The sequence below is a fragment of the Notolepis coatsorum genome (genome assembly GCF_963971535.1).
Source record: "Notolepis coatsorum genome assembly, chromosome: 18".
Lineage (NCBI taxonomy): Eukaryota > Metazoa > Chordata > Actinopteri > Aulopiformes > Paralepididae > Notolepis > Notolepis coatsorum.
In genome coordinates, this window is record NC_140182.1 from 2,326,113 (window position 1) to 2,347,745 (window position 21,633).

Here is a 21,633-nt window from a genome sequence, read left to right on the forward strand (position 1 = left end):
CTCCCACTATGCTCCCTTTTTATGGAATATGTTGCAAGTGAAACTTTGTCTAGAGGCACTTCCTACTGTGAATGCTTTTAAAGGGATGCTACGACTAGCCATTCATGAAACATGTAACTGTTTTACCTGATGCTATTGCTGATCTGATTATGCTCCTGGCCACTGCACAAATGGCCTTCTGTGTTTGTATTTGATTTGTATGTTTTTTGTTTAATGTACTGTATATTCTATTATGCCCTGTTTTTATGTTGAAACTTGTTGTGTGCCGTGTTGGTCAGGACTCCCTGGAAGAAGAGATCTTGTATCTCAATAGGGAGGTGTAGTCTGACGTCGCTGTGGACCGCCCGCGAGGTCCACCCGTATAGGGATTTATCATTGGGTTATCGGTAGGGATGCTCGATATTGGCTTTTTTACCGATACCGATATACCAATATTGTCCAACTCTTAATTTCCGATACCGATATCAACCGATACCGATATATGCAGGGTCCCCCCCCCCCCCCCCCCCCCCAAAAACTGAATAATTTCAGGTAATTAACATTACATATCTCTTGTCGTGTAATTAACACAACATTATGCATGTTTGGCAATAAATAAAATAATAATTTGTTCTTACTTGCTTGCCTGGGTAAATAAAGGTTAAATAAATTTAAAAAAATATATATATATTTTTTTAAAAGATACCGATATTTTCCGATATCAAATGCCAATTTCGTCCAATAATATCGGACATCCCTAATTATCGGCTATTGTAACAATTCTGCCGCATGAACATTGGAAAGCTTTCCATTTTTGCACAAAACGAGTTCCCTTCTATCACTAACATGATTGTTTAAGCATTTTTGGTTCGATGATTTGCTTTTATGATTAATTGCGAATATTTTCATGTTGAGCTATAGATTGAGGATGAATACTCACAGAAAGGTACACCATGCAAATGTTCATGCTTTATTTGTTTTAAACAAGACGATTTAGAAATGGGAAATGGGGAAATACATTGCGTTCCACAGAGGGTGGAACACGAAAAACGGCAATGACGTAACCACTACACCTCCCTATAGACCAGGAAGTAACCACTACACCTCCCTATAGGCCAGGAAGTAACCACTACACCTCCCTATAGACCAGGAAGTAACCACTACACCTCCCTGTAGACCAGGAAGTAACCACTACACCTCCCTATAGACCAGGAAGTAACCACTACACCTCCCTGTAGACCAGGAAGTAACCACTACACCTCCCTATAGACCAGGAAGTAACCACTACACCTCCCTATAGACCAGGAAGTAACCACTACACCTCCCTATAGACCAGGAAGTAACCACTACACCTCCCTATAGACCAGGAAGTAACCACTACACCTCCCTATAGTCCAGGAAGTCACCACTACACCTCCCTGTAGACCAGGAAGTAACCACTACACCTCCCTATAGACCAGGAAGTAACCACTACACCTCCCTGTAGACCAGGAAGTAACCACTACACCTCCCTATAGACCAGGAAGTAACCACTACACCTCCCTGTAGACCAGGAAGTAACCACTACACCTCCCTATAGACCAGGAAGTCACCACTACACCTCCCTATAGACCAGGAAGTAACCACTACACCTCCCTATAGACCAGGAAGTAACCACTACACCTCCCTATAGACCAGGAAGTAACCACTACACCTCCCTATAGACCAGGAAGTCACCACTACACCTCCCTATAGACCAGGAAGTAACCACTACACCTCCCTATAGACCAGGAAGTAACCACTACACCTCCCTATAGACCAGGAAGTAACCACTACACCTCCCTATAGACCAGGAAGTAACCACTACACCTCCCTATAGACCAGGAAGTAACCACTACACCTCCCTATAGACCAGGAAGTAACCACTACACCTCCCTATAGACCAGGACGTAACCACTACACCTCCCTATAGACCAGGAAGTAACCACTACACCTCCCTATAGACCAGGAAGTAACCACTACACCTCCCTATAGACCAGGACGTAACCACTACACCTCCCTATAGACCAGGAAGTAACCACTACACCTCCCTATAGACCAGGAAGTAACCACTACACCTCCCTATGGGACATTGCTGGATAAATAAAGGATAAATAAAAACGTAACACCCCGCCGCTCCTCCCACAGGGCTACAACGTGCCCAGGGCCTACATCGCGGCGCAGGGGCCCCTGAAGTCCAGCACGGAGGACTTCTGGAGGATGGTGTGGGAGCAGAACGTGGGGGTCGTCGTCATGATCACCAACCTGGTGGAGAAGGGCAGGGTGAGCGAGACACACCCCCCCCCCCCCCCTGACAAACGAAGCAACCGTTGTGATTGGAGGATCAAGCGAAAGAGGGCGGGGCTTGAGATGGGTCAATTGTGTACAACATGGTACACGGATCCTCGTTCCAATCCAGGAACACGCCAACATCGTGGGGATGTGCTTACCGTCTAAAAGATAAAAAGGCCTACCAATTTCCTCTAGCTAGCCTAGCTTAGCACAAACGAATGTAAGCGGTTGGGTTGCCACCCGTCCCGTAAAATACCAATTGAATTGGATGATACGAAATTGGGATGGGAGAAAATATAGAAGAAAATGGGAGAAAAAGTGGATAAAAAAAAAAAAAAAAGGGTTCAGACAACAATATAAAAGTCATACTGTTCAATTTCATTTCATTTAAATGTTATCCTCCCACTCCTCCCCTCTAGGAGTCTAGGTTACTGCAGCTGAGGTGACACAGGTTAAACACAACCTCATACAACAGTGCTGACTGTTTGTTTTCTATGCATTTCAGGAGTTTGGGGGGCTGGCTCCCCAAAATAATTAAATAACATAACCCTAAAACCGAAATAAAGTAAAAAAATATATATATATAGTTACAAAATCTGCCCATTTTCGCCCAAAAAGTTTTATCGTGCGCGCTTCGCTCACGTTCGATGACGGGTGTCCCTTATTTCTATTAGTGAAAGGTGGCAACCCTAGTAAGCGGATACAGACCAGCTAGCCTAGCTGTTAGCCAAAAATATCTCTGAGTTTTAAGCTAGGCTAGTGGTCCGTATCCACTTTTCCATTCATTTGTGCTAAGCTAATGTAGGCTAGCTTGCAGCAGGATAGCTTTCTGCTGAGCGCACAGAGAGGACATTGGTATCTACAGTATCTTGTTGTCTGACTCTGCAGAAGACTTTAAGCACATGTCCCACGATGTTGTCGTGTTCCTTTAAGCCTGTGATGATTTTATTCAAATGGGTACTTTTATAAAAAAAATATATAAATGCTGTAATACTCGAATGATGAGTCTCAAAGTGTAGCTCGTCTCAACTGAGCTCTGGATTCATTGGGAGTACAGTAAGTAAACGCCAAGGCTATGAGGTGTTTATGGTACGACAACGTGGTCTATGATCACGATTCTTTGGGAAAATGTACATTTGGCACGGACTCCCCCATGTGACTGTTTGGTGATGATGATGGGTGTTATTAAATGCTCCGCCCCCTTTAGAGGAAGTGTGACCAGTACTGGCCAATGGAGAGCCAGGAGGAGTATGGCAGCTTCCTGGTGACCGTGAGGAGCAGCAGAGTGCTGGCGTACTACACCCAGAGGGTCTTCAGTGTGAGGAACACACAGATCAAGAAGGTACTGTGGTAGTAGTAGTAGTAGTAGTAGTAGTAGTAGTAGTAGTAGTAGTAGTAGTAGTAGTAGTAGTAGTAGTAATAATAATAATTCATATAATTTGTATAGCGCTTCTCAGTAACCCGAAGTCGCTGACAGTGGTCGGGAGCACGAGTACAAACAAAGAAACGAAAGCAAAGAAACAAAAACAAAGAAACAACAAAGAAACAAAAACAAAAGGGGCATGACTTTTTTAGTAGTAGTAGTAGTAGTAGTAGTAGTAGTAGTAGTAGTAGTAGTAATAGTAGTAGTAGTAGTAGTAGTAGTAGTAGTAGTAGTAGTAGTAGTAGTAGTAGTAGTAGTAATAGTAGTAGTAGTAGTAGTAATAGTAGTAGTAGTAGTAGTAGTAGTAGTAGTAATAGTAATAGTAGTAGTAGTAGTAGTAGTAGTAGTAGTAGTAGTAGTAGTAGTAGTAGTAGTAATAGTAGTAGTAGTAATAGTAATAGTAGTAGTAGTAGTAGTAATAGTAGTAGTAGTAGTAGTAGTAGTAGTAGTAATAGTAGTAGTAGTAGTAGTAGTAATAGTAATAGTAGTAGTAGTAGTAGTAGTAGTAGTAGTAGTAGTAGTAGTAGTAGTAGTAGTTAGTAGTAGTAGTTTATTCAGTCATCACACAATACAATAATACACAATCATTTAACAATCTTTGATTCGGGTAGTGACTGAAAAGGTACAGACTGAAGCATAATGCTTATACATGCCTGTCCTATATTCTTAACAAAATTAAGAAAATAACAAAAAGCAATTATTCACATTTGTAATCTTCAAAAATAGCTATACAAACCATTTTCTTAACAACTAAAAGCGAATTATTATTATTTTTTTTTTATTGATCTTTTTCCCCCTCCATTTTCCTCCGATTTTCTCCCATCCCAATGTTAGTCGTTATGCCAATTCCCAATCCCCTTCCTGGTCGCTGCGCACTTACCCCCCACAGTCGGTCTGGGAGAGTGGAGGCTACCACGTGCTTCCTCCGACACACGTCCAGCCAATCAACCGCTTCTTTTCACCTGGCAGCACGGATATTCTCTGAGAGGGTGTAACGTGTGGAAGGATCACACTATCCCACTCAAGTCCTATCCGCGCTTAGCAGGCGCCCCGACCGAACTGTAGGAGTCGCTGTTTACAGCGACCCGGACCCACCCCGCCAGCTTCTCCCACCCTCTAATACAGCCAATTGTATTAGTGTGAACGGCCAGCCAAGCTGGTGACAACGCCGGAGCTGTGAGCTGGATTCGAACAGGCGAATCTAGCCGCACCGGGGTTTGGTGACGAACGCAATCTCCGTTACGCCACCTGACCGCCCGCGAATTACTCATTCTTAACTGTGTATCAGCATTGTTCCACAAGTTAACCCCAACAATAGAAATAGACCTCCTTTTAATCCCTTTCTTAGCTTTTTGAACAGTACATTTACAAATGTCTCTCAAATCATGTTTTCTTTCATGTATTGAAAAAAAGGGTTCAGTGTTCATCATCACATCACATCATGAGTAGGGTTGGGCACCAAGAACCGGTTCTAATAGGAACCGGTTCCTAAATCTTTTTTTTTTTTTTTTTTACTTTGTTAATTAATACCCTAGTTACAGTACAGCAACCAAATTAAACTATATCAAGTCAACTGACGATGTGAATAGTATGATCTTTTTTTAAAGATTTTTCAAAAAAAATAAATAAAAAAATTCTCCTGCGAAATAAGCTGTGCCCAGTTTTGACCTGCACCTCAAAGAATCGGAATCGAGAATCGTTTAGAACAGGAATCGAAATGGAGAATCGGAACCGGAACCGGAATCGTTCAAATCCAAACGATGCCCAACCCTAATCATGAATGAGTTTATTTCAAACATAAATGGAAAAACATTCAAATAAAACAAAGTAATAAACAGATTAGAAAACAAACAAGCAAACAGAAATGTTCGAAAAGTAGTAGGATGAAGTGTAAACTTGTGTATTCCTACTCCCTTCACACTATATTATCTTATGCAACTCATATTAGCTCATTTTCATACAACCCAAACATCCTTAGATTAGATGATTAGATGGTCATTTATGATATTGACATTTTGTCCCCCATTCTGGATTATCCGAGCCTTTTGAGGAAGTATTTTCTGGGAGCATCGTTGAGGAGGTAGCCTCAATTTTTACTTTGGACGTGGCCAATAAATAGGGATGTTAGATATTGGCTTTTTTACCGATATCCGATATACCGATATTGTCCAACTCTTCATTTCCGATACCGATATCAACCGATACCGATATATGCGGGGTTCCCCCCCCCCCAAAAAACTGAATAATTTCAGGTAATTAACATTACATATCTCTTGTGGTGGAATTAACACAACATTATGCATACTTTTCACAATAAATTAAATAAGAATTTGTTCTTACTTGCTTGCCTGGGTAAATAAAAAAACATTTATTTAATGATATTACATTTTAATGCCAATATCGGCTGATCCCTACCAATAAGTGAGGACCAAGAGCTTCACTTTCTGCGTTATTTCTAAACCTAGCCGCATTTCTGGCAAGACGCTCTCTGATTGGCCGACGCCTGTTTCTACACTGGTTAAGCTTAGGCACTCTTTCGAAGTTGGTTAAGGTTAGAGTTTGTCTTAGAGCAGGGCGATAGAACGCCAGGTAGTTTGCAGGCTGTTTGACGTGGAAATGGGCAAAGACACAGCTCGTCACGCTATTGGGCAAACGCGTCAGTGGCCAATCAGAGAGCGTCAGTCAGTGCCAATCAGAGAGCGTCAGTCAGTGCCAATCAGAGAGCGTCAGTCAGTGCCAATCAGAGAGCGTCAGTCAGTGCCAATCAGAGAGCGTCAGTCAGTGCCAATCAGAGAGCGTCTGCCAGAAATGCGGCTAGGTTTAGAAATAACGCTCACTTTCTACATCATCATAGCGACTTCCTGTTTCCTCCCACCGACACTCAGGGCTCCTCCCACAAGGGGCGGAGTAACGAGCGGACAGTGACACAGTACCACTACACCCAGTGGCCAGACATGGGAGTGCCAGAGTACACCCTCCCAGTGCTGACCTTCGTCCGCAAGTCGTCCGCAGCCCGAACGGAAGACATGGGACCGGTGGTGGTGCACTGCAGGTGAGTGTGGTGTACTGCAGGTGTGTGTGGTGCACTGCAGGTGAGTGTGGTGTACTGCAGGTGTGTGTGGTGCACTGCAGGTGTGTGTGGTGTACTGCAGGTGTGTTGTACTGCAGGTGTGTTGTACTGCAGGTGTGTGTGGTGTACTGCAGGTGTGTTGTACTGCAGGTGTGTTGTACTGCAGGTGTGTGTGGTGTACTGCAGGTGTGTTGTACTGCAGGTGTGTGTGGTGTACTGCAGGTGTGTTGTACTGCAGGTGTGTGTGGTGTACTGCAGGTGTGTTGTACTGCAGGTGTGTGTGTTGTACTGCAGGTGTGTTGTACTGCAGGTGTGTGTGGTGTACTGCAGGTGTGTTGTACTGCAGGTGTGTTGTACTGCAGGTGTGTGTGGTGTACTGCAGGTGTGTGTGGTGTACTGCAGGTGTGTGTGGTGTACTGCAGGTGTGTGTGGTGTACTGCAGGTGTGTTGTACTGCAGGTGTGTGTGTTGTACTGCAGGTGTGTGTGGTGTACTGCAGGTGTGTTGTACTGCAGGTGTGTGTGGTGTACTGCAGGTGTGTTGTACTGCAGGTGTGTGTGGTGTACTGCAGGTGTGTTGTACTGCAGGTGTGTGTGGTGTACTGCAGGTGTGTGTGGTGTACTGCAGGTGTGTTGTACTGCAGGTGTGTTGTACTGCAGGTGTGTTGTACTGCAGGTGTGTTGTACTGCAGGTGTGTTGTACTGCAGGTGTGTGTGTGTGTGTGTGTGTTGTGTTGTACTGCAGGTGTGTGTGTTGTCTGTTGTGGGGCTGGGGGCGATTCTTGCTCAAATGTGAATCATGATTTTTCTCTCTAAGAATTGAGATCACGATTCTCTCACACGATTCTTATTTTTTCAATAAAATAATTTATTGCACTCTTTCTTAAACAGACAACATAACATATCAAAGTGCTTGACTTAAACTTAAACATAACATATATGAAAGTGCTTGACTTAAACGTAAGTCTCTTGTAACATACAAAATAACTCAAGTCAGAATCGTCATAATTTAAAAGTTAAGTAAAAAGTTAAAAAAAGAAAAAAATATTTATTTGGTTTATATAAAAAAAATCGTTATAATTTAGAAATTAGATTGCATAGGTCTATGAATCGAGATCGCGATATTTTTTCTATTAATCGCCCAGCCCTAGTGTGTTGTCTGTTGTGTTGCACTGAACGCGGAACTGGAAATGGTTGGTAAAAAACTAGCCGCGTCTGGACCAGGTATTTAACTTTTTTCTTTTTTACTAAATATCCTCAAATATCCTTTATGTTCTCTTCACGCTCCTCTCTCCCCAGCGCTGGCGTGGGCAGGACGGGCACGTACATCGTGTTGGACAGCATGCTGAGGCAGATCAGGGAGGAGGGCAGCGTCAACATCATGGGCTTCCTGAAGCACATCAGGACCCAGAGGAACTACCTGGTGCAGACAGAGGTGAGGGGGGAGGGAGGGGGGAGGGAGGGAGGGAGGGGAGGAGGGAGGGAGGGAGGGAGGGAGGGAGGGAGGGAGGGAGGGAGGGAGGGAGGGAGGGAGAGGGGAGGAGGGAGGCAGGGAGGGAGGGAGGGAGGGAGGGAGGGAGGGAGGGAGGGAGGGAGGGAGGGAGGGAGAGGGGAGGAGGGAGGCAGGGAGGGAGGGTCTGAGGACTGGCCACATTGGCTCCAGAACATCCCAGCCTTCTTTTAGAACTGATTTGAAAGGTGCATCATGACAGTAGAGTACAGTAAGAAGACACGTGCACTGTATATACACCATGTATCACTGTGTCAGAATAAAACATAAATAAAACCGTATGTATTTGTCCCGTCCAGGAGCAGTATGTGTTTATCCACGACGTCTTGGCGGAGGCCGTCCTGGGCATGGAGACGGAGGTGGGCTCCGCTCAGCTCCACAGGTACGTGGACGACCTCCTGACCCCGGGCCCCTCGGGGGGGGGACGCCTCTCGAGACACAGTTCAGGGTAAGTGTCGCTCACGTGTGGCTAAATCTAACCACGCAATTGAAAAAGGTTAAAGGAACACGCCAACATTTTGGTTAATTATCTCACCGTCTTCTCCAGAGAGAGACGAGGAGATAGATACCAGTCTCCTCTCTGTGTGTTCAGTAGAAAGCTATCTGGCTGCACGTTAGCCTAGCTTAGCACAATGAATGGAAGCGGACAGTGGCGGTTAGCCTTCGGGAGAGAGGTGTTAGTTGGACAATGCCTAGGCTAACCGGCACTGTCTGCTTCCATTCATTGTGCTAAGCTAGGCTAACGTGCAGCCAGATAGCTTTCTATACTGAACGCACAGAGAGGAGACTGGTATCTATCTTCTCGTCTCTCTCTGGAGAAGACGGTAAGCTAATTTCCCAAAATGTTGGCGTGTTCCTTTAAAGCTGGCACATGGTATTCACTTTCTCTCTACACAATATGTTTTGTGAAATTACTTCATTCCTTCACGGTCGCTGGAACATTGTTGCGTTCAGTTCCCGCCGTCGTAAAAAAACACTAACGGGTTAATAATTATCGATGTTCCAACAGTTGATCTCGCAGTCCGACACCAAGCAGTGCGACTATTCTGCGGCCCTGAAAGAGTGCAACAGGAACAAGAACAGAAAGTCCTCTTTGATACCCGGTGAGTTCCAGACACAGCTTGTTCCTCTCGGTGATGAATAGAGCCGTAGCGTTCGGAGACGGAGAGGAAGAGGAAAATAAAGTGAAAAGAAAGTGAAAAGAAAGAGTAACCTTGAGACGACACCACTAACCGGTCGAACGAGCGCTCTCTCTCCGCGGCTCGTCTTCTCACTTCGGCCGAGCCGTTTGCCACACGGTGTTTACACCTGGGAGCGCTCTCTCTCCATGCAGAGGTTACATTAAAAAAGTTTATTCGGAGAGAGAGGTTTCCCCTGTGTGCGCGCTGCTAGATGTCATGTATGTCATATATGTTAAGATGAATTGAAAATGGGGGACCCTGATGTAAACAAGACGAAAGTCTTTCTCTGGTCTGCATCCCCTTAACAATTGTGTGTATTGAGCCGTACTGTACTGTACCCATTCTGCAATCTGTTAATAAACTTTTCAATCAATTCAATCAATAGATACAACCAGGGGTGTAAAAAGTACCCAGAAATGATACTTAAGTGAAAGTATGGGGTACCGTCTCAAAATCGTATTCAAGTAAAAGTCAGAGTATCTGGCTAAAAACACACTTGAGTAAAAATAAAAAACGTTTCTACTAAAAAGTTTAAGTAAAAAAGTTTTTTCTGACTGTCTATTCTTCTGATAGCAGGTGTTTAATCAAAGATCCCCGCTTTCTAGTGTTGCACAAGGACCAATCAGCATGGGTATGGGCGGGTTCATTTTCCATTGATGGGGATTTGATTGGCTGTTTTTAAATAAAGTGCGGCCGCAGGATTAATAACGTTAACGTTAGTTCGTCCAGAGAAACAAATATACTAATTAAAATTGTTGGACCTGCGAGATTTGTACTTTGTACTTTGTAGGTCTGCATTTTAAATGTAAGGAGTAAAAAGAATGTATTTTTTCTCTGAAATGTAATTGAGTAAAAGTACAAGTATACAAACCTAATAATACTTGAGTAAAGTACAAATCCCCAAAACCAGTACTTAAGTATTTTAACGAAGTACAATTACTCAAGTACTTTACTTGTCTTATTGTTGTTCTGTCCTGTTTTGCACTTATTTCTTATTATGTTATTCCTATTTGTGAAAAAATCATGCACTGTAATGTCGAATCACGTTCCATTTGTATATACAATAATATTATGGTGAATAAAGTAATCTGAATCTGAATCTGAATACAATGCAATGGAACGGTTTCGAGAAACAAACTAAATATGTCTTCTCTCTGTGTCTGCAGTGGAGAGGTCGCGCGTGTGCCTGTCCCCCGCAGCAGGAGAGACGTCGGACTACATCAACGCGTCGTACGTCACGGTAGGAGCTCGTTTACAGTTCGTACAGTAGAACCAGACGCATCACAGCAAACGCAGTCGAGTACGACTGAGGATTTAACCAGGAGCACGGAAACTATAGCACTGTTTGTGTATCAGGGTGTCACGTCTGATTTGAAATCTTTATTTCGAACATGTAAATAAAACAAAATAAAATAAAAACAAATAATTAATCTAGCAATGAAATGAAAAATAAAAAATAAAGAACATAACTCAATTTACATACATTTACACATCAGGAGTAGGAAGAAGTATACACTTATTTAATCCTACACCTTTTCCACTACTCAAAATGTATAATTCCTTAAAAAACAAATATATATATATATATACAAATATATGTAAAACATAAAGAAATATGTAAAACATGACATTTTATAAACATTTAAAACATCCGTGAATGTCAAATCCCTTCCTCATCCCTGTACCTCGTGAAAATAATCTCTTTATAACTGAATGTTGTGCTTAAGCAATGTCCAAATATAATACAATTCAAAAAGACTGTTCCACAGTTTCACTCCACATATTGAAATGCAATGACTTTTCCTGGTAGTAGGATGTTTACAAATGTTTACACGTGTGTGTCTGCTCCTCCACAGGGGTACCGGCAGAGCCGCGAGTTCATCGTGACCCAGACTCCGCTCCCCGGCACCGTCAGAGACTTCTGGAGGATGATCTGGGACCATAACGCCCAGGTCATCGTGACCCTGCCCACCCAAAGCCCTGGAGCGGTCAGTACCCCCCCCCCCCCCCACACCCCTCTCTGTCTCCCCCCACAGTACACCCCCCTCTCTGTCTCCCCCCACAGTACACCCCCCTCTCTGTCTCCCCCTACAGTACACCCCCCTCTCTGTCTCCCCCCCCACAGTACACCCCCCTCTCTGTCTCCCCCTACAGGGCGCGGTCAGTACCCCCGGGTGGTTCCCTCCAGCAGCTCCTAGATTCAAAACAGTCTAAATCAGTGTAATCGTGTTGATCGTTGATCCCTTTATAGTGGGGCAGCTTAGCTCCAATTTAACAGAATTGTGCATTTTGTAATAAAAGCACCTAATTTGATACACATGTAGCTTACTATATTTAGAAGAAATCTGGATATTGGGCCAACTGCTAATTCGGCCCTTGGTGGCCATGGCAGGCATCGACGGTATTAGATCGCTTCTAGGGGCGCTGTAGAGACGGGGGATAATGTTACCTGTCCAGTGATACCAATGTTCTTGTTCTAGTCCACATAGAACCAGAGATATGCCATTTGACATATTGAATGTCTCAATTTACTGGGAACTTGTTTTTTTTTCAACATGCATTGGTGACATTCAATATTGGTGTCTCTGGAAAGGTAACGTTCTCCTTTGTCTTTCCATAATGGCTGATAAGAAATTTAGGGGGGGGGGGGGCACATCTAATAACGTTGACGCCTGCCATGACCACTAGGGGGCCCAATATCCAGATTTCTTCTAAATATATTACGCTACATATGTACCAAGTTTGACTCTTTTATCACAAAGTGCACAATTCTTCAGCTAAGCTGCCCCACTATTAGCCCGGTCAGTGTTTATTAAACTATGGGTCGTGGACCCCGTTTGGGTCCTCGCATGACAGGAACACTTTCTCCACCCACACCCCCCTGTGTCTCCCCCCCCACACCCCTCTCTGATTGGCTGCTCTCTGTGTCTCCAAGGAGGGGGAGGAGCCGTGCATCTTCTGGCCGCGCAAAGAGCAGCCAATCAGCTGTGAAGCGTTCACCGTCACTCAGCGGGGCGAGACGCACGTGTGCCTGGCCAACGAGGAGATGCTGGTGGTGCAGGACTACGTGCTGGAAGCCTCACAGGTGAGACCCCCTCAGGTCAGGTGAGACCCCCCTCAGGTCAGGTGAGACCCCCTCAGGTCAGGTGAGACCGCCCTCAGGTCAGGTGAGACCCCCTCAGGTCAGGTGAGACCGCCCTCAGGTCAGGTGAGACCGCCCTCAGGTCAGGTGAGACCCCCAGGTCAGGTGAGACCCCCCTCAGGTCAGGTGAGACCGCCCCCAGGTCAGGTGAGAGCGCCCTCAGGTCAGGTGAGACCGCCCTCAGGTCAGGTGAGACCCCCAGGTCAGGTGAGACCCCCCTCAGGTCAGGTGAGACCGCCCCCAGGTCAGGTGAGAGCGCCCTCAGGTCAGGTGAGAGAGCCCTCAGGTCAGGTGAGACCCCCAGGTCAGGTGAGAGAGCCCTCAGGTCAGGTGAGACCCCCAGGTCAGGTGAGACCGCCCTCAGGTCAGGTGAGACCCCCAGGTCAGGTGAGAGAGCCCTCAGGTCAGGTGAGACCCCCCTCAGGTCAGGTGAGACCGCCCCCAGGTCAGGTGAGAGCGCCCTCAGGTCAGGTGAGAGCGCCCTCAGGTCGGCCGAGCAAACATCACGGGACATCCTGAAGGAAGAGCCATTCATTATGTAACGCATTTATACAATCGGCCTGTTCGCCGTATACGTCAGACTCTGTGTGCGAGCGCATCACCGGAGCAGAAAGGAACGTAATCCTGGTCAGAACAACGGGGCAGACTACAATATATTTGCATTTGTTAGCCAATGCTAACGATCTAAACAATCAATCCATGCCAAAGCTAGACATGTAAAAGATGAAAGACTCACACTCCAGACGTTTTCGTTTGAAACAACTTTTAGTCAGGGGAGTGTCATGGTTTCTCCATAGAGCCCCGTGGTATTATTTTAGCGCAGCAGCTCGCGCAGGTCCGGGGCGACTTAGTCACGTGACTCAGTTGGTGTTGCTGATTGGCTCGAACACGGTATGTTTGTAAACAGCGAACCGGTCTATATGGCTACATGACGGAGTGAAACGTTTGTGAATTTGAGGTATTCAGCAGCACCCTGTTATCCAGGACTATGTTATGTGTCTGCTGCCGAGTAAAAACATACCTCTTCAAACAATATCTGGAAAAAGAACCTTCTTACCGTCTGTTTACTACCATGTACCCTACTACTATAATTATACTACTTATCATGCTCATATGTCTATACTACTATGCACTCTCAGGTATTTCTCTTGCGGCAATTTTTAAGTCGCTTTGATTTTATTTTATTTTATTATGGATAGCTGGTGCCATACAGTAGCAACCAGCTAGTCTTCCTGGGGTCCACACAAAACATACAGGAACTTCCGGTTTGAGATGTTCGGGGTAGGCGGCCATAGAAAAGAGCTCCCGGTCAAAGAATATCGAAAAAAGGAAGTAAAACTATCTAGAACAAAATAAAAAGTGACAATTCAAGGATATAAGAGAAAAGGAAGGATGAACACAAGAAAAAGCGAGAGAAAAGGGACCCCAGAAGAAGTACAAACACCGGAGGAAAGTTATCGACACAAGGAGGTGGCGCAGGAGGTAATTCAAGCTAGCATGACGCAGGGCGACAGACCAGAGATGCCCACCTGGGTAGCGGAGCTACAAGCTAGCATACAGACTAGCATACAAGCTAGCGCAATAATAATAATGGCTTGGATTTATATAGCGCTCTTCATGACAATATTATTGCAATTTTTTTTATTAAAAGCCAGTACTCAACACACAATGCATAATGAAACTAACAATTAAGATGGCTAAAATTACATAAAATTTGATTAAAGCGTCAGCTAAACGACTGAATGTAAATGTATGTGCGACAGTAGAATAAGTCGATAAGCCATGTATCACGGACATTGCAAGCGAATTTATAACGAATAATAATTAATAATAATTTATTTTATTTATATAGCGCTTTTCAAGAACCCAAAGATGCTGGAATGCGGGGCTCAAAATGCTTCAATTGAAGCACCTTTTCGTCCTGGTCTGTAAGCTGTCTTGTGTCCTATGTCCTTGCCAGGATGACTACGTCCTGGAGGTGAGACACTACCGCGCCCCCTACTGGCCCAACCCGGACGGTCCCGTCAGCAACACCTTCGAGCTCATCGGCCTGGTGAAGGAGGAGAGCGCCACCAAGGAGGGGCCCATGGTCGTCCACGACGAGTAAGACCGTCCTCTGAATGTTGAGCTCAAATCTACTCGCCATTGTTTTTTTTTTTTGATCCACTTTTTCTCCCATTTTTTTCCATATTTTCTCCCATCCCAATTTCGTATCATCCAATTCAACCCTCCCCTGTCACGAACGCTGTTTCTTGCCTCCCACAAGCCGGCTGCAATGTGGACTAAGTCATACATAGCACAAGTCCCCTCCGGTACTTGAGGTAACAGCAGTCGCATCTTTTCACCTGCGCAGCTCGATCTCTCAGTGTCGAGGAGTAACGCGTGGGAGGCTCACGCTGCCCCCGACACTTCCTGATTCTACTGCGCAGGCGCACCAACCGACTTGTAGGAGTCGCTTGTTCACAACGTTCGATCCCCACCCTTCAGTTTTCCCTCCCCGTAATACGGCCAATGTGTATTACTGCGGACGACCAGCCAAACTGAAAAACAATGTGGAGAGCTGGATTCGAACACGCGAATCCTAGCGTCTCCACACTGGTGGCGAGTGCCTTGCCCACTACACCACCTAGCCGCCCTACTCGCCATTGTTTTTAAAGGAACACGCCAACATTTTGGGAAATGAGCTTACTGTCTTCTCCAGAGAGAGACAAGAAGATGGATAGCTTTCTACTGAACGCACAGAGAGAGGAAACTGGTATCTTATCTTCTTGTCTCTCTCTGGAGAAGACGGTAAGCTAATTTCCCCAAAATGTTGGCGTGTTCCTCTAAGGAATCTTGTTTTTCCTCAAATCTGGATTTAAGTGGAAACATTTAACCAACTTCATTATTTATATATTAAGAAAATATGCTCATATGCAAAAAAATAGTTTTTGATGCGAAGCAACTCGTCCCTCAACTCACTGACCTGTTCTCCAATCTGTCCCTAGTGGTGGTTCATGGTAATGGTACTTTGTGTAAAGACCAGTTTAATCCTGAACATTGTTGCAGCTGATGGTGAAGCAACATCAAAGTCTTCTACATTCAAAATAATTTGAACCCAGTGTTGTAGTCGAGTCTCGAGTCCCCAGTGTTCGAGTCCGAGTCGCCAAAGAAGAGCCCCAGTCGAGTCCCCATCACCCGAGTCATCCAGGTTGAGTCCAGTCCACAGTCAAAGAGCCGACCACCAACGCAGGAGATGCTGGGTTCGAGCCCAGCTCTCCGTATTGCTACCAGCTTGGCTGGCCGTTCATACTAACACAATTGGCAGTATTAGGGGGTGGGAAACTGATGGGTGGGGATCGGACGTTGTGGACAGCGACTCCTACAGGTCGGTTGGTGCGCCTGCGCAGCAGAATCGGGAAGCGACGGGGGCGGCGTGTCCCTCCCACGCAGACCCCCGCCGCTGAGAGATCACGCTGTGCAGGTGAAAAGATGTGACGGCTGCCTCCTCGAGTACCGGAGGGGACACGTGATGCAAGGCTTGGTCCTCACTGCAGCCGGCTTGTGGGAGGCGTGGCCTAACAGCGTTCGAGACAGGGGAGGGGAGAATTGGACGATACGAAATTGGGGACGGGAGAATAATAGAAAATGGGAGAAAAAGTAGATACAAAAAAATAATTACACAGCGGTCACCGTTTCAAGGGGAGTTTATTTACTTTGTGACACAATAGCCATCAATATCTTATGCCAAATTATTAGGGCGCATAACTATTTATCAAGTCTGAGTCCTCGTCTGCACCTTCAGAGTCCGAATGCAGTCAGTGCTCGAGTCCAAGTCCAAGTCATCAGTGCCAAGTCGAGTCATGAGTCCTGAAGACCAGTCCAGGACTCGAGTCCTACAGCGCTGCCACCACTGTACTTTTATAGTCCACTGACCGAGATGATTCAGTGAGCTCTAATAACCATTTTGTTCGTGTTCCTCACCATCAGTGTTGGGGGCGTCGCTGCCGGAACCTTCTGCACCCTCTCCTCTCTGGCACGGCAGCTTCAGCTGGAGGATTCTGTCGACGTGTTCCAAGTGGCCAAGATGACCAGCCTCATGAGGCCGGGGGTGTTCACGGACATGGTGAGAAGAAGTGGCTTCGTGCTGCCAAGGAGCGCAACGCTGCATTCTGGGTGATCTCCCCAGTGTGTGATTGTGGAAGGATCCTGGTATTTCAAATGAACTCGTATAGATGGTGAACAGCTGAACTTCTTAAGCTTTTAACCACTTAATTTAACCTGCCAATTACGGATGTCCCGATCGGGGGCCGATCACATGATTTTCAGAAGATCGGGATTGGGGGGGGGGGGGGGGGGGGATCGGGAGTAAACATTTATTTTGAATTTTTTTATTATTCAACAAACATGACCATGTTCACGTCTTAAACTCATACCGAGGCCTTAGTTTTGGTTTTAAATGACATATCATTCATTTATTTATTGTCGAACAGAGCAGAAGAATTTGCCAAAACAAACGCATTTCCTTTGATTTACACCGTCGCACGACCGTCGTGACGTGGGCCGAAAGCTCAGTAGTTCTGTACGAGCTCACAGCGCGTCGCTCCCGCAACACCGGCAGGTCCACCTGAGGACTCGTAACACCTGAGCAGCTAGACAAAATGTCACAAGTTTGGAAGCATTTTAAAATTGAAACCGAAGCCAGTTACAATGTTTGCAAGGTGGACGTTCCGCGTGGAGGAAAGAACAGAGCTGCGTTCAACACGACCAATCTAATACGTCACGTTATGTTGACGAGAGCGAGCAAAGGAATGGGGGACTCTGCGGCGGGAGCTTTGCCAAACCGCTGTATTGATTGCAATGCCTCGCTTGAATGAAGAACGTTCGCCTGGATAACGTCAACATCCGCTTTGTGAGGATTATTGTCTGCGTTTCAGACCAAAATGGAGCAAATCATTACGTAAGTCGAACACTGTGAATGTATACTAATGTGCAAACAGATTGAAACTTTGAATATTTCTCGTATGAAGCACATTCGGGGCTCAGGGTGAATGTAATGTGAGCCGCTGCGCTCGATGGGCTATTGATGGAACAGAGGGGCTTGTCTCGCTTCGCCAGTTTCAGACAAAAATGCGTCAAATTGGTTACTAATGTGAAAGATCCGATCGGGAAAGATCGGTATCGGCAGATACTCAAAATCACATGATCGGGATCGGATCGGGAGCAAAAAAATGCGATCGGGACATCCCTACTGCCAATTGGGGGACCCTGCTGTTTTTATCATAAATCTACCAATACAGGCCGTATTAATTAATGTTGTGTTTCTTTTTCAAATGTAGCCAAGAGTAAAGACCTTAACCCTATCAAAACAGCAGTCAACATGTATATTTTCAGCACTACGTTTGTTTACCGATGTTTTTAAGATGTACTGAAAATAAGAATTAATCGAAAAAAATGCTAATTCTATCTCTTATCGTAAAACCGTGAGGAAACGACTAAATCCAGATGTAACACTTCCCTATCCATAGATGTATGATTTGGCCATAATAAGGTCAAGTTCAAGGTCAAATATGAATTTATAATTAAAATGGATTATAATTTATTACTGTATCTACAAATCCATCGGTTTAATCATCTTCCCTTTATTCATTTGCTTAGATTTTTTGTACACTTGATCTCAAGAAGGTGCTGAATGAGGTCAGTGAGCGAAATCAAAAGAACCTCAATGTTTTCATGGTGTTATTCACCGGCAAAGATGCAAAAAAAGACACTGGGAATACATACATACCCCCTAGATGTTCCTAGATACCAAGAACATGCAAATCGACCTTGTAGAAGTGGAGAATTTCTGAAAATAGGGCTACTAACAGGCACCCAGAAAAGTGGGATTTTTTTTTTACTTGAAGTTGAGGACAGCATACTTTTTTGCAAAGCTTAGCTTTATACTTTATCCTTATAGCACATGCATGAGCCTGGTCTCTTTTGAAAGATAACATTCTGAAGTTACTAGTAATGCAAAAAAGGAAAATCCCTTTTAGTGCTAATGGAATGGAGTAACAGAGGTCTGAACATGAGTTGAACTTGAACTTGTGTACTCACCTTTTTCTGTAGTGGTTGCAAGATTCCAGATTCCATAGCCTGAAGTCTTATGTAGTACAGGTCCAAATTTGATAAAAAATCAGTTCAGAAATGGATCAGAGTATAACCGGCAAAAAAAGAAAAAAAAAAGCTTGTCAACTTTCACCTAGATCATTCGCACCCCCCACGTGGGGTATCGTTGGAAAGGTACACTCATTGGCTACAACAGTGACCAATCATTTTCGCCATCAGCGGATGATTGGCAGTTCTGAAGTGTCGGAGTCCGGGGTGGTCATCGGACGTGCAGCGCGTAAAAAGACGCTGGCCTGACATATCGTCATGTAACTCGAGAACCGAGGCATGGATTTGGTCGAGTGAGGAGGTGGTGTTCGAACGGCAACAAATAGATCTTTCGAACGGTCATTTATATGTTCGGCGAAACGCTAGACGCTCGCAGAGTGCCGTGACTTGTGTGCATGAGCACGAGGTGCAAGTTAAGAGATTAGAGGAACACGCCAACATTTTGGGAAATTAGCTTACCGTCTTCTCCAGAGAGAGACAATAATGATAGATAACAGTTTCCTCTCTGTGCGTTCAGTAGAAAGCTATCTGGCTGCATGTAAAGCTATCTTAGCCTAGCTTAGTAAAATGAACAGAAGCGGACATGGCCGGTTAGCCTTCGGGAGAGGTGTTAGTTGGACAATGCCTATAGGCTAACCGGCCATGTCCGCTTCCATTCATTGTGCTGAGCTAGGCTAACATGCAGCCAGATAGATTTCTACTGAACGCACAGAGAGGAAACCGGTATCTATCTTCTTGTCTCTCTCTGGAGAAGACGGTGAGCTAATGTCCCCACATGTTGCCGTGTTCCTTTAAGTTGATCGTGTTCTCCTTTGCCGATCAGGACCAGTACCAGTTCCTGTACACCGCCATGCTGAGTCTCGTCGGGACCCAGGAAGACGAGCAGACGCTCCAGTCGCCCGACACCAACGGCACCATCGTGGTGGGCAGCGCCAGCGGTGCGGAGAGCCTCGAGTCCCTGGTGTAGCCATGCCCCCCCAACAAGGAGGACTCTCGTTTTCCCGAACTCTTTACCGTCTTTTTGTGTTTGGTAAAATGACAGCGCGCTTGGCCTTTTGTCCTTCTCCTCGTGAACTACCGATAGACGTGTTCCTCGTGCCAGGCTCCCACTACAAACACCAAGGTCCTCTTTTAGACCAGTTGGACACTTTTCCTTTTTTCAAGGTCCTGTCACAGAGGCTCGGAGGACGCGGCTGGGAGAGGGTCCTCGAGGATCAGCGAAACGACCGGAGCTCAGGCAAGCCTGACTTTTGGGCGTTTGTTAGGATTTTTGAAAGTCTTGTGGTTTGAGCCTGGCATCATTGAATTGAGTTTCTTCAACGCTGGACACCCTGCGGTCTTGTAATGTGTGCCTTTTTGTATTTTCATCCTGTAATTCTAACAACTTTTATACAACTGTAGAGACTAACTATCCAATGTTTTTAGTCTTCTGCTGCCACCTTGAGATGTTTGCTGAACTAACAACTTTTCCTAAAATTTCGTATTTATTGGCAGTAAAGCTCAATGAAAAAGGGAAAAAAATTCAGCTTTTTACATCAAATGACATATTTTGTTAGCTTATATTTTGTAGAGCTCATGCACTGAACAACTCTTGTTTCTTCTTTGTGTAAATACTATTTTGATGGTAGCAGCGGTGTGCTGTTCAAGTTGAAAAGGGCCTGGAATAATAATGATGATAATAATCTAATGTATATAATATTATAGTAAGCAACTCAATGGACCAAATTTCTATTTATACTTCTAGATTTTTATATTTTACCATTTTTAGTGCATTAAAACATGTATGGCTTCATTCTAATTACCTAGTTGAACAATGTCAATGTTTTTATATTGCGATGTTGTGTATTTTGTAACAGACTAAATACAATGCATGGGGTACTGACACTTTTTAGCTGCACATGGATTATTAGATACAGGTAGGGGATTAAAAAAGTGAGAAAACAAAGAAATGTGACTTGAGTGATTTGTCATAAAATTCTATTGCAACATCACAGGAGAGGGAGAGCCGTTGTGCTGAAGATCAGCACGGCTGTCCAGATGATTTGATTATTGACCCTTCCACTAAATATATTGATCTAGCTACTAACTGGGGAGACTGATGAAATCCGGATAAAGGAATAAGGCGGGACGGACGATTACGATAGTCAACCTTAGTAGTTCATTCTTGATGAATTCTTATGTAAACAAGACGAAAGTCTTTCTCTGGTCTGCATCCTCTTAGCAGTTGTGTGTATTGAGCCGTAATGTATTGTACCCATTCTGCAATCTGTTAATAACATTTTCAATCAATCAAACCTCACATTGTTAAACTGGGCAACCAGCCGCCCAATCTCCCAAAACGTTGGAGCAAATTTCCAAACAAGCGTTATTTGGACGAACCGACTACATATTTGGAATCTAAATGGGTACATTCTCGCTTGATTTTTATAATAATAATAAAAATAATGGTCCTAGGTCATACATTATTAAAACAGCGTTCCACCTTGGTAAATAGGTGGTCGGACCTACTGTACCCGTTGTATAAATTAGAATAATACGCCATCCGTTTGCGTTGCCAAGCTGGTTGATAGCCTACTCCATTTGAAACTCCATAGCAACGATACATCTTTAGGGGGAAAGAATCTACGCCAAGTTCACTGAAATCAATGTAAAAGACCCTAGAATTGTCTGTATTTATTCTATATTTTTCCCGACAGTGCAACTTGCTGTATAAAAGCAATAATACACTCCGACCAGTGGAATATCAGGAATATTGCCACTCTGCTTCGCTCTCGTGGCTGCGGGCACATCACAGCCGTGGCAATATTCCTGATATTCCACTGGTTCTCGTGGATTATTGCTTAATTGTAACTAGGTAAGCCCCAGAGGTATCTGGCCAGCTT

The 21,633-nt window shown here is 44.8% G+C and overlaps 1 protein-coding gene across 1 annotated transcript in view; it reads left to right on the plus strand.

Annotated features, from left to right (window-relative positions):
* The window catches only part of LOC311244788 (receptor-type tyrosine-protein phosphatase zeta-like), a gene marked incomplete at its 5' end in the record, with an annotated part of 193,581 nt that extends 172,919 nt beyond the window's left edge, over positions 1-20,662 (plus strand). The window contains 13 exon segments of the mRNA XM_084334475.1: positions 2,146-2,280; positions 3,497-3,631; positions 6,598-6,764; positions 8,080-8,215; positions 8,590-8,706; positions 8,709-8,738; positions 9,300-9,393; positions 10,638-10,711; positions 11,328-11,459; positions 12,407-12,556; positions 14,574-14,716; positions 16,583-16,718; positions 19,575-20,662. Coding sequence (XP_084190601.1) covers positions 2,146-2,280; positions 3,497-3,631; positions 6,598-6,764; positions 8,080-8,215; positions 8,590-8,706; positions 8,709-8,738; positions 9,300-9,393; positions 10,638-10,711; positions 11,328-11,459; positions 12,407-12,556; positions 14,574-14,716; positions 16,583-16,718; positions 19,575-19,718 — 1,593 coding nt within the window. The 3' untranslated portion in view covers positions 19,719-20,662.
* Between the last annotated feature and the right edge of the window lie 971 nt (positions 20,663-21,633).